Source organism: Acanthopagrus latus, chromosome 9 (genome assembly GCF_904848185.1).
Source record: "Acanthopagrus latus isolate v.2019 chromosome 9, fAcaLat1.1, whole genome shotgun sequence".
Lineage (NCBI taxonomy): Eukaryota > Metazoa > Chordata > Actinopteri > Spariformes > Sparidae > Acanthopagrus > Acanthopagrus latus.
This window is the reverse complement of record NC_051047.1, coordinates 22894676-22911406: the sequence shown is the minus strand read 5'-3', so window position 1 is coordinate 22911406 and position 16731 is coordinate 22894676. Positions and strand designations below refer to the sequence as shown.

The 16731-nt window shown below is 44.8% G+C and overlaps 1 protein-coding gene across 3 annotated transcripts in view; it reads right to left on the bottom strand.

The window, feature by feature from the left end:
• Positions 1–15892, bottom strand: part of LOC119026056 (neuropilin-2-like) — a 103369-nt gene extending 87477 nt beyond the window's left edge. For 2 of the 3 annotated variants that reach the window (XM_037110147.1, XM_037110148.1), the window contains exons 1-2: positions 14667–15891; positions 1160–1340 (exon numbers count right to left, since the gene is read on the bottom strand). In XM_037110147.1, coding sequence (XP_036966042.1) covers positions 1160–1340; positions 14667–14742 — 257 coding nt within the window. In that variant the 5' untranslated portion in view covers positions 14743–15891. Of the gene's footprint in view, positions 1–1159; positions 1341–14666 lie in introns of all 3 variants that reach the window. The other variant, XM_037110146.1, reaches the window with a different exon arrangement.
• Between the last annotated feature and the right edge of the window lie 839 nt (positions 15893–16731).

The window sequence follows — 16731 nt, the reverse complement described above, 5'->3', positions numbered from 1 at the left end:
TGTTAATGCAATTGTGATAAATAAAGTCTACACAGCAATCAATGTCTTTTGCCAGTTCCTTCATCTCACCAGCTGTGGACAATCATGCCTTTTTTTATTCAGCGGTAATCTTACAGTGAAAATCAAACATTTTCCAAAAAAACAATATGGACTGTAAAACTAAACGTGATGTTTTTCTTCCAATCGTATTTGTTGATATACTATTTCTCTTCTCTTATTTAACCTTTTTTATGTTTTAAAAGTGATGCAATTTGTAAGATTGGGGTACTTTGGAATTCATTCTCAAAATATATGGGGGAAATATAACTTAAATAAGACAAGAACTGCTGCTGGCATCTACAATTAGCTTGTTAGCTCAGTTAGCTGTGCAGCTAGCAGCCCAGACTGGGAGCTTGAGCACCAGGAGCTTTGGACCATGAAGAGCCGGGATACTACGCCAATTTCAGTGCGTACAATACTTCCTCACATCATAATATCAACACTGTTTCTTCGCATTTTGATGATAATTTAATTTTCTTGACTAAAATTCTCACATATTGCACCTTGAATAAAAGCTACGGTTTATATAACTTCTTACTATCTAACATTTATGTAACCTAAACTTTCTGCCTGCTCTGCCATCACTCCTGCAGTTATCTTAAATGTGTTTTTTTTTTGCTTCTTAACCAGTCTCAATCCTCTCTGCAAGCATTCTCCATGAAGTCCCAGCATGCCGTTCTGTCCTCCCTACTCTCTGCATGCTGTATTTTTATTTCACGCTGCAGAACTGTCGGCCTTTTCTTTCGGTCTCACCACGCCGCCAACAGCCAAACAGCCAAAAACAATGACGGACACCAAATCCTCCAATCTGTGTTAATTCCTCCTAAGTGTGAAAACCATCCTGGAACAGTGAATGTGTTGTAATTAGACTTTGATAATTAGAGACAAGGGACAGAGGGAGGTCCCTGTGTGATTATTATGGGATTGTTGAAGCCAGAGAAACAGGAGGAGAGTGGGCTGAAGTTCAGCAAATACACAAAACAACTCTCACACAAGCTGGTGGAGGCAGAAACTCCGAAGGCAAAAACTTCCCCTCATCTCTCATCCTTCCTTTAGTCGCAACTGAAACCTCCTCGAGCAATTTCAAGCTTCACATAACAACCATCCATCCCATCTTTACCTGCAGTCCAGTTTCTCGATCTCAAAATGCGGGTTGAAGTTGAGGACGATGCGTTGCAAGGGCTCGGGCGCCGTGATGACCCAGCGGCAGTTCTGGTGAGGCGGGTACTCCAGCGGGTAGCCCGGGGTGGTGATGTAGCCGGCTTTACTGGCATCAAAATAGCCACCGCATGGCTCAGACGCTGCGTGGAGAGAGAGAAAGTGAAATCAGCTTAAATACGAGATTAAAAAAAGTCAAGTTGAAGCAGAAACACGTACATTTTCTGTGGATTTGGTCCATCGTAATATCAAAAACTGTTCAAAAACTGATTACAAAATCATTGAGTTCCCTTGATATTTGGTTTAAAATGCCAAACTCCCAATCAGGGCCGAGTCAGCTAATACAAATGCTAATTTCATGGCTAGCTGAGCTAACGAGCTAATGGCACCCGCAGTTAGCAGCAATTAGCAGTTATTTTGGTGATATGCTACAACACATCTGTTTGAATTCAACACACGACCATGACCATGTTTACATACTGCACCTTCTACAGCTGCAACGATTTATCGATAAAATCACCAACAGCTTTTTGAATTAGGCTATTTTCTGGTTTATTTGCTCCTACATGAACGTAAACTGAATGTTTTTGGGGTTGCAGGCAAAACAAGAAGTTTCAGGACGTCATATTGGGCTTTGGGAAAAACTGGCTGAAATTTTTCCACTAGTTTCTGACATTAAATAGACTATACAACTAAACAGTTAATCATAAACAAGATCGTCTGATTAGTCAACAATAAAACAATCATTAACTGAAGCCTCAAATTTTGCTCTAACATATTGATAATATTATTCCAAAAGCTGACGATACAGAAAGACATCTATGGAGCAAAACTGACAGAAGGTTTGTTAATTTGAGTAAAAAAAAAAAAAGTAACTGAAAGAATGCAATTTTAAACTGACATTTCAAGTTCTGATGTTGAATTTAAAAAAATAAAAATCAAACTAAAGATAAGTGTAGGTGAGTTTTTTTCAACTTACTTCCATAATTCCATTCTTATTTTTCCAATTTCAAGACTTATCTTTTCAATTACTTTCCTTTTTAAAATTCAACAAACCTCTTGGCCTCAGTTTGACTCTTCAGACATCGACATTCACGATTCTGTTAAAGTTAAAGAGTCCCGAACTGATAAAAATGCGGATAAGAGTTGTGTTTGCAGAGACAGGATATGAGAAACAAAGAGGTGTGTGTGAACGTGTCCGTGTGGATCTGTGATGTCACAGGTCAACTCTGCATCATGACACACAAAGACCCCATTCTGACCCACGAAGACCGACACACACACACACACACACACACACACACACACACACACACAGTGGACGAGGCCTCCAGATGCCACAGTTACTGTCACAGAGCGGATCCACTTGTCGGTGGTCATACGTCTGCGTTGTGTCGCGGACAATGCCGCTCATTCACCGCCGCAGATGTACCCTGACATTGATGGGTAACTCATATGTATCTCCGACACCCGACGGCATAACACACACACGACTCTACTGTATTACGTCTGTGGCGTCTATTGTACGTCATGCCTGAGCTGTTTGATGGACTGTGCAGACGTTCGACATGAGCTCAACTTCTTCATTGTTTAACAGCCCATAACCTTAAGTTAAACCATCATGGTGGATATACTGAATACAGTCATTGTGGAGTCAAAGCACTTCCAGTATAAAAGGGGACAGTATGAGCCACAATCTGCCAGAAAGGAATGAAGAAATGATGTCTCATTTTACTAAAGCTGCAACTAATGAGTGTTTTCATTAAATCCATCAAGGAGGTTCATTCTTCCACTCGTGTCCGTTTGATTATTGGTTGGTTTGTTGTGAAAATCTCATAAACTTAACGTATATCCATGAAACTTGGATGGAGGAAAGGTCTTTGGATTTGGATCTGGATAAGACAGATGGATCTTAGATGGATAGATGTGTCTGGTTGAAGAAAAAACAAAAAACAATCAGGTGTATTTAGGTGGCTTGTACCTATGAGTGAGGACAATCTGATGCTGATCCGACACCTGGTTGGTTGAAATTATGCTGAAGCAGTCGTAGGTGGTTTGAAGTTTAGAGTCACACGGAGCCTTCGAGGCTTGATGTTGGATCAGGCTTGATGAATTAAAGGGGACTGTTTGGATATTTTAAGGTGACCTGGGGGCAATTTCCAGCCATGTTGGGACAACAAAAACTGGTGTTTTAATCTAAAAAGCGATCTCCTAACCCTAACTAAGTGTTTTTTTAGCCTAAATTGAACCTAAAGGCTTCTTTGGTTTGCAGAACATTGCCACCACTTACCTGACTATTAGGTTGATAACTGTATTGACCTAATGTCTATCAATGTTCGCCGACAAATGACTTATTTTGAACTAGTAAATATGTTAAGTGTTGATGTGACTGAGGGAGAAAACTAAAGAACTAGTGCTTTGTGTTTGACTGTTATTTTGAAAGGACTTTGTTCTTTATCCGAGGAATCCTCTCAGCACCAAACTGTGATTACGCTGCACATTAGGACCGGAGCAGATTGATTTTTCAACAAATATTTGGGGTAAGACGAGGGCCACAGTGGAGCAGGTTATGCTAATAAAAAAAAAAAAAAAAGAACAGCATCTGTGAGTGTCGGCTGCGTTGCTGGGAAGTATTTGGCCGGTGAGCAAACCCCTGAGATAATTTCCTGTTTATGAGAGGGAAAAACAAACTCTCAAAGAAGCTCCTGACGGTCTTGTGTTGTTGTTTCGATTCGAGCTGAATGTGCAAAAAAAAAAGAATCTGTGCGAATACGTTGTGTAACTTGCTGGTCTGCAGCGTGACGTTTTTTTTATTTATTGCCCCTGTGCTGAGTGGGGTGACATCGCCAAGTCAAACTACTCAGCAGAATACAACATATCTTGAGGCTTTAAATAGACCTGCTACTGTAAACCTAATCTGAGAGGAGTCACACAGCAAACATTAGCGCGCACGCACGGCATAAACACTTTAACGGACGCCGTCTTCAGATTAAATTCAGCTCTGAGAAGGGGAAAAACAAACTTGCAGCTCCTCAACCGTCCCCTCGATCTCCCCCAGTTTTGTCTTTCACCGCTTCGAATGCGCGCATGTGGGCTGATTCATGTGTGCCTGAGAGATTGGAAATGGAGGTCAGATCTTCCAACAAAGTGATTGACACTTTGGCGTCTATATCTGGTGTCTACCTCACACTGTCTGCAAACAATTAGCGATCGCCCCGCTTTCTCCCTCTCGATCCCTCTGCCTCCGTCCGTCTCCCCTCCCTCCGCCACGCCGCGAGCCAACTAGTCCTCTCGTCTATCTCCTCCTATCTGTTTCCAGTCTCCCCGGTGACATACAGTAATACAGGAGTAGAGTTACAAGGGCCTATGTAACCCGGCCAGACGCATTTCATCTCAGCACCACCTGGATTAGTGTTTAACCACTCTGGAATCTCGCAGCACCATCAGCCAAACACCACTTTTAGCTCAGCGCTTAGCTAACTGTCTCTCACGAAGAAATCTGGGTTATGCAGAGGCGATGCGAGGGGGGGAAACATGCGAGGGTTGTTAGAGGAATGAAACCGATTAATAAGCGATTGCTTGGGACTCGTAACGGGAGCTCGGCTGTTGTTGTTGGGTGCGGTGGGTCTTAAAATGAAAAGAGCACAAATTGTGTTTTCATTAGATCCAGTCCCCACAGAGACGGTGAAGGAGACGGTGAAGGTTTATTCTTTTCACAGACGACTACTGTAATCTTTACTTTACACTTAATTCAGGCATCTCCGGTGCACATACACTGAAGGGGGTGGACACAAAAACATGAACACGCAATCTAAATGTCAATCTCGCACCATTAAAACACATCATTAATCTAAATCTTTGTCTTTAATCACCTCAGACTAACTACCACCACCCTTCGTCTCCCATCTTCACCTCTGGCCTGCAGCCGATGAGGACGCCACCTCCCAGCGTCTGATGAATAAGGCCGGCGTGATGAAGAGGCAGACGCCGTGTGCGCGTAAAGTACTGTGTCTGCTCTGCTTCAAGGGTGTATTTATATCGAGGCTTGCACACATAAGTCATTCTACCATTATCGCAACCGAACAAGGAAAGGAAGTGACACACGCTGCGGGGATGAGTGCACGGGTGACATCACATCCTCCTGCATGAGGTTGATATTGTTTGTCTGGTTCTTGTGCGCAAAATGTGAGTCATTATAGAGTTCCTGCAGTAATAGACGGGAATACTGGAGAAGTGAAAAAACAAAAACAAAAAACTGTATCACGCAGCTTCCAAAAGTAAATCTATTGCCACGCTGATTTGTATTCCGCACTACAGCGGCTCTGACCTGCATGCTGGGAGGAAAGTGTAACGTCTGTGTGCACGAGGAGATGCTGAATTGGGGAAAAATCCTGAACTAATGTCAAGAATTAGAAAACAAGTTAAAAAGCCCCCCTGTATTCACACGTGTCAGCTAAAAGTCAAGGAGTCCAAATGTTGTCAGAGCCGATGAGGAAATAAGATGATGACAGAAATCATACTGAAACAGAAAGTGGCTCATAGAGATGTCCACGTTTCCTCAGTTTGTTTATTCAACACACTTAAAAGAATAAAGGTTTACCCAAAATGATACATGGTACATAAACAGAGAAGGGAAGGTGAGACTATAAATAGTATAAGATTGCAAAAAATACAATAAAACTTAACAACTAACATGATAAAATGAATGTTGAGGCGTAATAGGAAGTTAGGAGACGTTCCATAGCAGATTAGAAGCCGTAAAGGGACATTTCACTGTGTGTCTTTGACGGGTTTGTCCCTCACAGAAGACACAAACACTTCCCTCCTCTTGACTTCACACGAGGCAGCTTCTCTCTTCTCCACCACATCAGCACATGTGATCTTCAGAGAGACGTCGTATTGAGACCGCGCACTCACAACAAACACACAAACACACAAACCGCTGAACATGGTTTCATCCCTCCTCTGGCTTAGACACCACTGTGCTCAGACCACACACACACACACACACACACACACACACACACAGAATAAGCAGCAGTAAACGGTGCTAAGCAGTCAAGCAGGGATATAAGACAGGCCACTGCATTATTTATGGCTCTCCGCCACGTTAAGTATTGCATCCTGATAACACCTATTCAGCAACTTTCACCCCCCCCTCACTTGCACAGACCTTGACACACACACACACACACACACACACACACAGCAAGGCAGCCATGAAGAAATGTAGAAATGCTGAAAACAGAAGTGCAGGCACTGCAGCAGAGAGGAACGAGTCCCGAACATGAAGAAAAACACAAAACTGATCTAAATCCTTGTTTGTTGGCCCCAAATGCAAATTTCCTGACCTTGATTTTTCTGAGCTCTCTTACACATTCATGTTCCTGGCTCCGAAGAGAGAGACTTTCTCAGCCCTGTCGCAATCGATTTGCTAGCCCGCGAGAACTTTGCTAATGTGCTGGACCGCAGTCGGAATTTATTTCCTTTGGCCGCGGACCATAATGATAGCATTAAATGATTTAGTGAGTGTTTGCGCATGAAAGTGTTTGACCCAGCTAACCAGGCGACGTTTTAAGAGCGAGGCTATTATCTATCAACTTACTACCCACATGCACTGGCCCAAAAAAAAAAAAAAGGCGTAGTGAGTCTCACACTCTCATTATTTCCGACCTTGTTGGAAACAGGTCCCTGAATTTAACAATCAATAAACCCTGATCATCTGCATCAAAGCCTGAGGGAATAAAATGCTAAGCTCACCATTGATTTCCATGTATTTATTATTTGTAATGTTTACAATACATTTTTAAGTCGAGCACTCATAAAACACTTCAAGCAGCGTTATCGGTGACTGTAAAAAGATTTTGTGAGACTCTGGGAATGTAAGGAACTCTGAAAATAACGGGCTGAAATGTCTTTTTTTGGACCCAAACCAAGGTGCTTTTAGTCCAACCTGGGAAACCTCAGGAATGGACAGAACGATGGAGGAAAGAGAGAGAGAGAGAGAGAGAGAGGGAGAGAGAGAGAAGGAGGCAGAGCAGGACGGAAGAAAGAAAGAAAAAGAAGAGAGTAACGCCAGAACATCTGTCTCTCATCATCTGAAAAGAGAAAGTCAGCAGCTCAGAAAAAGGCTCACTGGACAGAAAATACAACCCTCACACACACACACACACACACACACACACACACACACACACACAAACAGGTGGGGTTGTGTCTTTTCTCCAGGTGCCCTGCATTAAGCCACAGTGGAAAACTACAGAGAGAAAAAAAAAAAAAAAAAAGAGTGTGCGTGAGTCTAAGTGTGTTTGTGTGTGTGTAAAGCGGAGGGATTGGACGGCGTAGGACTACAAAGGATCCGGAGGAACAAACAGAGCGATGGGAAATCGGAGAGGAGAGAGACGAGGACTCGTAAAAATAAATAAAAGAAGGATGAGCGTGTGATACGGAAAAAGAACTGACATGAGAACAAGCTTCTCGACTCAGGAGAGAAGACGCTCGGATGATCCGCGGGGCTTTAGAGAGCGGAGCGAGAGTATGACAAAGTAAAAAAAGAAAAAGAAAAAGGAAGACGCTGTAAAAGATTTAAGATCAATAACAGAGAGAAGAGAGAGAGAGAGAGGAGCTGAAGAGACGATTGAAGGAGAGGAGTGTGAGAGGAGGTCGGAGGAGAGCAGCCTGAACAGAAAGAGGGAATGTTCAAGAATGACGAGAGAGAGTTTGAGGATACGTGAGATGGTTTTAGACGACTAACACTGATGGTCAACAGCCTCCATGCAGATAAATGGAAGATGATGCACCAGTTATGTGAACAATCCATCAAGTTCCCCAAATTAAAGCTCAAAGGTGTTTTCTGAGGTTTATCTGATATCTGGCTAACGATTCAGAAATAATTTTGCTTCGAGAACGTCACTGCAACTGGAAGTGATGAAGTCTGTAGATGGAGCCGGTCGTGGTGGACGAAATGGTTCCTCAACGGTTCGGTTCTTCATCACTAATTACTTAATAAAAACAATTATTTGAAGGTTATTCAAAGGACCGTTGGGAGTTCTTTAAGGAGCCTCTTGCTGAAAGGTTCTTTGTAGATCCAAAAATGATTCTTGTCTGGCATCGTTCCAGAGAAATAACTTTTTGGACAATAGCCCAATTAACCGCAGGAACTTTCCCCAGGGACCGGACACCTTTGGTTGAACTCAGTGCCTTTCCACCACAGGGTCCAGACCAAATTAAGTTTTGGGGACGTTGTTTTACCCCCCTAGAAGTTCCTGCTCGGTGGGTAGTACTTTCCGAAAAAAGCACAGGAACTCTGAAGTCGGGGCCTGGAGCGCCGACCACATCTGATTGGTCGAGCGCTCACAGCAATTTATTTCAGCCAAGTTAATTTTGCTTCAACTCATCATAATGGAGGTGCATAAGAAAGCAAATCACAGATTGGACCATCGCTCATCGTTGCCCGATTGCTTGAGAAATCCGTTATTTGGGTGAAAACGTATCTTATCTGTATTTATCTGCAGGGCAGATGGGCCTCCTGTTACTATCTTTTCTAACGAACTTAAACTGACACTGTGTTTATGCATTCCTGTTCAAGTTTACCTTTACTCGTACCGTTGAACATGGGGTCAAGTGCAAAGGTCGAATCTGAAGATAATCCAGATAAAACCAGATCTTTTAAAAAAAAGTTTTGGGCTGTTCCCGTTTCAGCTAACACATTGATCTACTGTCTAAACGAGGCTGAATAAACACGGGCACTGGTACGGTAGGCTCCTGTCAGCCTGTTCTATCTGTTGCATTTACTGCAGTACTTATAAAACCAAACACTCTCCTAACTCCGGAGCCTGTTATTGGTCATCTTAACACACCGAAGAGTTCACCATGTAGAGAATTTGTGTTCATTGACTACTTTCAATATACACTGAGCAACATTTCCGCTTAAAATATCCACAAACGACGCGACCTTTGTCGTACAGTCTGATGTATATTTACATTATCCCGAATGTTTCCAGAGGAAATGTTTGGAAACGAACGTGACTAAACATAATGTGAGGAAAACTCTGATAGATCACCTAATCTCTGAACAACTCCCATGATCCCACGCTACTTCACAACATCATTAAACAATATTGTGATTGAAAGACCCCTAGTGGCAGAGATGACATACTACGCAGCAGGAACATCTGCATTTGAAGACTGACGTCACTCTTTCAAGCCGCGTAATTGGATTTCCAACTGTTGAGCTTCACTCCTGTCCAGGCAGAGCGAGCCGGGGACGAGAAAAACCTCAGACTGACAGAGTCGGAGAGAAAAGAGTGGCTGAAAGAGTGAAAAGATTTCCCAACGTGGCAAAGTGGGGCGAGAAGAGGGTGAGGGAGGTTTCTTAATCGGAGCGAGGGAAAGAAACACCGACGAGAGGGGCGGCGTGGAGAAAGAGACAGAGAGCGCCATTAAAGGAGAGGTGAAGTGGCATGAAAAGAGGAAAAACAACTGGATGATTCAGCGTGAAGGCAGAGAGGAAAAGGAAAACAACCTGTGGCCTCGCACGGCGCCGCTCCGGAGGGACCGCCGAGGACACAGAAGGCTTAGCTCACACACACACACACACACACACACACACACACACACACACACACACACACACACACACACACACACAAACACACAAAAGGAGTGAGGACGGGCAAATGTTCTCATTTGAAGGATTTCCATGATCTCCGCTTCCTCTCCGAGGACATTTGTTCTCCACAAGTGTACAACACACTCGCGCTGACACACACGCTGATCTCCCCATCCTCTCTAATTACTCCAGTCATTACCAATGGCCAATGAAGACACCAGAATACTAACAGTTTACTAATGACATGATAACTGTAATTAGAACATCCTGCTGGACCCACTAATTGTCCTTTCCCTTTTAGAGACGAGAGAGAGACAAAGAGAGAGAGAGAGAGAGAGAGGGGGAGAGTCTGCGCTGAAGGTTAATTAGCTTAATGTTTATTCGCTCGCCGCAAACTGGGTTGTTGATGTCAGCGGACCAGCGTCTGCTGTTAAACCACTATTATTCTAATGTGGGGAAGACCAATGTTCTCGTCTGAACGTCACGCGGCTCATTAAAACGTGTTCTTTTACAGAGAAAAGACTCGAAAGACGGCAGTTCGGAATTCAGGAGATGGGCACGGATAGCTCTTAATCCTCAAACCTGGCGGTAAACACCTGTTACCTGCTCCATGATTAAAATGAAATCAGCTTTTTGAGGGAAAAGTCTGCACCACCTGTGTCACCCGCCTCAGATTAGCATAATCACTTCACAGTTCATTTTAAATTTCATGACCTCTCTCGTGCGCCTGGTTTGTCCCTCTTCCTTTAACAACATGGCCGCCGTTTGGAAGCTTTTTTTTTTTTTTTCTACGTCTATATCACAATCAGTGTGTTTCTTATTAACGTGCTCCACTTTGGGCCAGAGACCTACAAGTGCCTCGACGGAGAGGAGGAATAAATCTGGCTCGCTTTACTGCAGGTGGCTCCACTCAGCTACTGCTTCACACTCGGCTGCTCGCCCCTTATTTCACTAATGCCCTCTCATGCTCCCCCTCTCTCTCTCGATCTCTTCTTCACTACAAAACACTCATATTTCCTCGCTCCCTCTCTCTCTCTTTTTTATTACTTCATTCTTGGGATGAAAGTTCACCAAAAGCTCATATTGGTGAGGCGTTCTCGGGCCTTTTTTGTTGTAGCTGCGAAATATACAGCAGCAGCAGCAATAACAGGCGGAGACAATATAGTGAACACACGGACAAACACCTGTGGACGGGGTGAGCAGGTGTCCCACATATTGAGAAGACGTCCCACATTTTTATCGACGGAAGTCTTCAGAAGTCAAAACCACTAAATTAAAGACGCTTTTTCTGAATCGTCCTGAGGCGGTAAAGAAAAGCAGGGAAGGATCTGCACACACTCGAGTGGAGTTTAACCTCCGTCACCGTCTCTGTGACCCCAAAACTGGATGAAAAGTACCACAGAAGAAAAAAAAGAGGACAAGCGGCCTCAACAAAGGCTCGTAACAGCTGTTTAAATAAGCAGCGTTTAACACACTGTGCCGCACTCCAGTCATCAGACTGTGGCAGTCAGATGGCACCGGTCATTTTTTTCAGACTTGTTTTCCGACAAAGGCAGCGTGCTCCTGAATCAGCGAGAGAACTAAAATATGTTACGAGCTATGGAGCATAAATAGAGATCTCAATTTTTGAAGTAGAGATGATATCAAAACTTCCTCTCATTACCGTCACACGAAAACAGACTCTTTGTCCCAGATTTGGGTTGTTGTCAGATTTCAGAGGCATTAATTGTCCGTTTTTTCAAATAAATGTTGCTATTTTGACTTTCACAACGCGCTGATGTATTTCCAGCCTTTGCCAGCAATAATCCACGGAAACTCAAGATTCCACCGAAAGGAACAAATACATTCAAATTAATATTTACAGACAGTCGCATCTCTAATAATTCAGGCTGACGACTGATCCTACCCCAGAGTCGTTACACAGAATCACTGTGTTAGTGGCCCGCCAGTCAATTCATTATGTGGTGAGTTAAATCGGGGTATAACCCCATTGTGTGAACAAATGACATGGCTGGTTTGTTTTATTGACCGGCTATTGGAGCTTACGAAGCATTATGCCCCCACACCAGTGTTACATTTAATTATTACAGGCTGGAAGCTCAAGGCTAGATAAATACTAACGCGTGAGGAAGCCCGATCACACTGAGGAGACATGGAGCACATTAGCAGGAAAGCCTCAACATCTGAAAGCCAGACTTGTTTATTTCCCTTCATGCTGTGGACGAGAAAAGTCCTCCTCTCCGATTCAGACCTCTACAATCACATCGGTTCGGTGCGAGCCACCGACAACCGTCTGATAAAACCCCCCGTCCCCCGGTGGATACCTGTGGGGCTTTTCACCCCACCGCCGGCTCTCTCCGCACACTGTGCAGCGAGCGAGCCTGTTTCATCATCCAGGATATTTCAGCAGAGACACTATGGAGGCAGACAGCTGGTCTTGAGTGGCCAATTATGTCCGTTTATCTCCCTTCCAGGCACAGCTGTGATCAAACGGAATGAAGAAACAGGATCAAACAGCGAGGCTAGGAATCATTCTTCCGTTTCGTTCACTTCTTTTTCTGCAGCTTCCCTTCTGCCTGATTCGGTCTCAGTAACTTCCCCCCCCTCCCTTTTTACTTCCATCTCCTCCCTCCTGTCTCTCTCTCTCTCTCTATCTATACACACTTCTTCTGAGTCTCACTAACACTCCCCTCGCTCGTCTCTCCGGAGATGACCGAGCAGGAGGCATCTGCAGAAAGTTTACTGCTGAGGAAGCTTCGTCCTGTGCGAGTGTAAGTGTGAGCTCCGGTGGTTCTCAGGGGAACCAGGAGAGAGATCGCAAAGGGGAAGATTTTGAGGAAGATATCAGGTTTTTACATGAGAAAAGTAGTTTGGGCCGCCACACAAAAGCTTTTTATAGAAGAACTCATCTTGGGAAAGATTGTGGTCATGGTTTAAAAAAAAAACTAATGATGACTGCTGTAAGAAGACGGAAACCTGGTCTCTGCTGTCTGAATTAGACTCTCCTTCTCGCCACCACTTCCGCTTGGCAGTGCCAAGGATCCTCAAACTTCCTTCTTTGGTGGTAAATGAAAAAAACGGTCTTGTCATCAATCTCGACGTTTCGAGGATCCACACGGGCACTGATTGACTCTCAGAATTCACATGAAATCTCCCACACACTGCAGTTTTCTTCCATGACACATACGTCCTCCCATCAGAGGTGAAGCAGGATGTAAAGAAAGCCTCCACTGTGCTCTCTGCTCACTGTTTTCTCCCCCCCAACAACATTTGGCAGCCGTCGCCGCTCAATCCGAGTCATGAGATCTGCAAAAGCCCGGGCTCGCCTCCCCGAATAAGCTCTAAATCAATAAAATTGAGAATGCAAACAACTTCTCCACAGCTAACCCTCCTCAGCTCGCCCCATTTACACGCACACAAATGTGTGTCAGAGCAGAAAGTGAGCCTCGAGGTGAGATTTTACACACAGAAATCTCTGCCAAGATCTGGGTCTCTTCCAGAAGCAGCTCTGAGAAACCATTAAAGACAGTTAGAGTGTGTCTGTGGTGAAACATTGATCAGCAACTCCATGATTTAGCAGACAGACACAGAATTAGCTTCTGAATTCATGATGTAAAGTGAAGCGCAACTGTTTTTTTTAAAGATCATTTTGTGAATAAAACAACTGTTACTGGTTTTAATTGGTCGTGACGCTTTAAGTTATCCAAAAACGCACACCTGAGGCCACTTAACAGCAAATTTAAGTATTGATTCTCGACCTGGTGCCACCGCAGATAGGTTCGTTTGAGAAAAACGGAATAAAAGACTTGTCCAATCGGCGCCCTGTGCGTAAAGATCGTTCTATACGTGGCTCAGACGTACAGAAACCTCCTTTTAACGCATCGGACCAGCGCGCGTTTTCGCTTTGCCACCTGTAACTGGACGTAAATGTGAGAGTTTGGAGCGTTTCTCACATCGGATCCTCTGCGTTAAACCGCTGATGGATGAATGCAGCTGTCACCCTAAAGCGCGCACGGACCGAAGGGGGGGGAAGTGACAGACCTCCGGACCTCTGTGCGTCTGGAGCGGAGACAGCAACCCGGACAGACTCCGACATAAAGGGAACCCTGCTGCGGGCATCTGCCATCCTTGATGTAAAAAATCTCTCAAGGAATATTCTCAGACGACCTCACAGCGACACGTTATGAGACGAAACAAGCGCGATTAAGTCGCTCTAAGGTCCATCGAGCTGCTGACCTGACAGACCTCTGGCTCCGACATTAGTCCCGATACGAGCCTCGCAGTGATTTCTCATTATTGAACAGCTCTCCAGAGATCAGCCATTGATAAAGCTGCTGCGTAAAATCCACGGCGTGTGGTTCAGATGTTTGTCGGGACGACAAAAATCGATACCGATGACCAAGTCCACATCCTTCACGCGTGACTGGACGGAGCGGAGCTGCAGTGGAGGGAGGCTGCTGTCACATCGCGCTGCTGGGAAGTTGCATTTAACCGTTTACGCAGATGTCTACCGAGTGTTTTAGAAAAACAGCTTATTTCAAGTTGTTTCTCCACTTTTCCCCCCCACACCTCTTCACCTCTGAGACGGCTCAACATGCTGCAGCGTTAACCCAACTGACCCACAGTCCTCTGACGTTTACGCATTATTTAAAAGAGTCACAAAATTCGTGTTTTTGTTTTTTTTTTTCATCCTTAACGCGTTTTGTTGGACACGAAAGCGCCACTCACAGCCCGCTATAACTCTGCTGCGTTTTTACTGACCCCGTGCTTGTGATGTTAATCTTGTCTCAAAAAGAAGCGGGTTAATTTCTCTTTAACACCGCGGTGTGACTGGTTTGAGCGAAAGTGTCAAACTTACCTCCTTCCTCTGCTTTGACCGCTGAAGGCGAGAGAAAAGCCAGTAAACATCCACAAAGCCAAACGAGTAAATCCATCTTCTCCCCTCGGGTGTGGAGAAATAACGCCTTTTTTTCTCCTCCTCTGTGATGTGTATCTGAGTCCAGAAGTCCCCTTCTTCTCTCCTTTTTTCCACAGTTCTCTGTTTCTTTGAAGCGCAACTCAAGTAGTGCCCAAAATCCGCCACGAACGCCGGGTTGCGAACACCAGGAATATCGCGCTGGTTTGGCACTGTTCAGCTGTATCACTGCGTGCTTCTTCTTCTTCTTTGGAGGAAACAAATGTGATCTACGCAAACTGATCTGAAATCAGCACGTTTCTCTTTCTTTCTTTCTCTCTCTCTCCCTTCTTTTACTCTAAACACGTTTTAAACCCTCAAAATCCATGGCGGTGCGCACAGTCGGCAGCGCTGTGTCCCCCTGTCAGTCTCAAATATAACAAACCTCGTCTGCACAGCGTCTGAAAGACAAAATCATATCATTCAAACAAGGTAAAAAAAAAAAAAAAATCACCTGCTGACTCAACAGAAATCAACTAAAATAAAAAAAAAATGTGCCGGCAAGTTTGAACAAACGAAAAATAAAACTGTAAAAAGTCACACGAGTGTTTCCTCCTCGTCTCGATAAAATATCCCCAAACCTTTCGCTCTGGTTCTCTTCCCCAAACTGCGCATCTACTTGGTAAGAACACGTGTGATTAGGAAAGAAAAAAACATATTTTCCCATCTGGGGGGTTTTCTCCTCTGAATACACTGTCCCGGTAACAGTCCCGTTCTTGCGCAAAAGATATCAGCAGATCTCGAGGAGAAGGAGGCGAGCAGCTCCGGCGTGCGTGCGTAAAAACCGCTCGGGAGACGAAAAACCAAAGCGTGCAGCCTCTCCGCTCTCCTCCTGCGTACTGTGCGTTTCTTCTCCGAAACACGCTCCTCTATACCTCCCTCTCTCTCTCTCTCCGTCACGCTCAGTGTATGTCTCTCTCTCTCTCTTTCTCTCTCTCTCGCTCAGTGCGTCGCCTCTCCCGGCAGTGCGCTCCTTCCTCTCCGATCTCCGCCGGGTTTGTGGCGGCGGGCAGGACCGCTCACTCACTCCCCTGGCTCGGAGGGCGTGCACGCCGCGCGCGCGCACGTGTATCGGATTACAGTAGGCACCTCGACCCGCCTCCACGTAGCCCCTCACTGATTAAAGAGCAGTTTCATCTCCCTCTCACTCCCCCTTTCTCTCTCTCTCTCTCTTTTTTTTTTTTACCTCACCCTCTCTTACCTCTCTGATTCTCTGATTCTCCAGATCCTCCTCCTCTTTCCCCATCTCTCTCTCTCTCTCTCATTTGTTCCTCCACCTTTCTCTCTCTCCCTTTCTCTCTTGTATTAAAGAGAAAGAAGAAAGGCAGAAAACAGGAGGAAGAGGAGGCCCACAGCACAGCTTTATGAGCTTTGTAGTGGTGCTGCTGGGAGCTTTAAAAGGGAACCTGGTGCTGCAGCCTTTACAGCAGCAAACAGAACATACGCACGTGTAAACTAATCAGAATGGGAAGTAACCGCCTAAATAACTGAGTGATCAATCACCAGAATTACTTATTAGCAGTAATCCTTTCTTTTCTACAGAGGGGTTTTTCTTTTTTCTTCGTGTACTTGTCATGCAGAGCAGCCGTCGTGGTGATAATGTTTAAGCTCCAGGATGGAAAAAAAAAAAAAGAAAAAGAAAAAGAAATGCAGGCCAGGGCGAATAGCTGTTTACCAAGGGCACACGGGTCAGTGGTGAACAGAATCTAAACAAGGGGAGGAAGATATAGACAGCAGTGTGATGCTGACACACACACACACACACACACACACAGAGGGAGAAATGAGGCTGGATGGCAAACAGCCAGAGGATCATTTCACAGGGGAAGAATGCATTCAAGTCGACTGAGTCAAAATAAAACTGTGCTCCTGTTTCTCCCCGCTCCGTCCGTGGTGTAGCACAGGGTGTATGTCAGCGGGACGTGTGTTTTCAGGGACCAAAGCTCGCGGTCTGCAAAAACCAACCAAG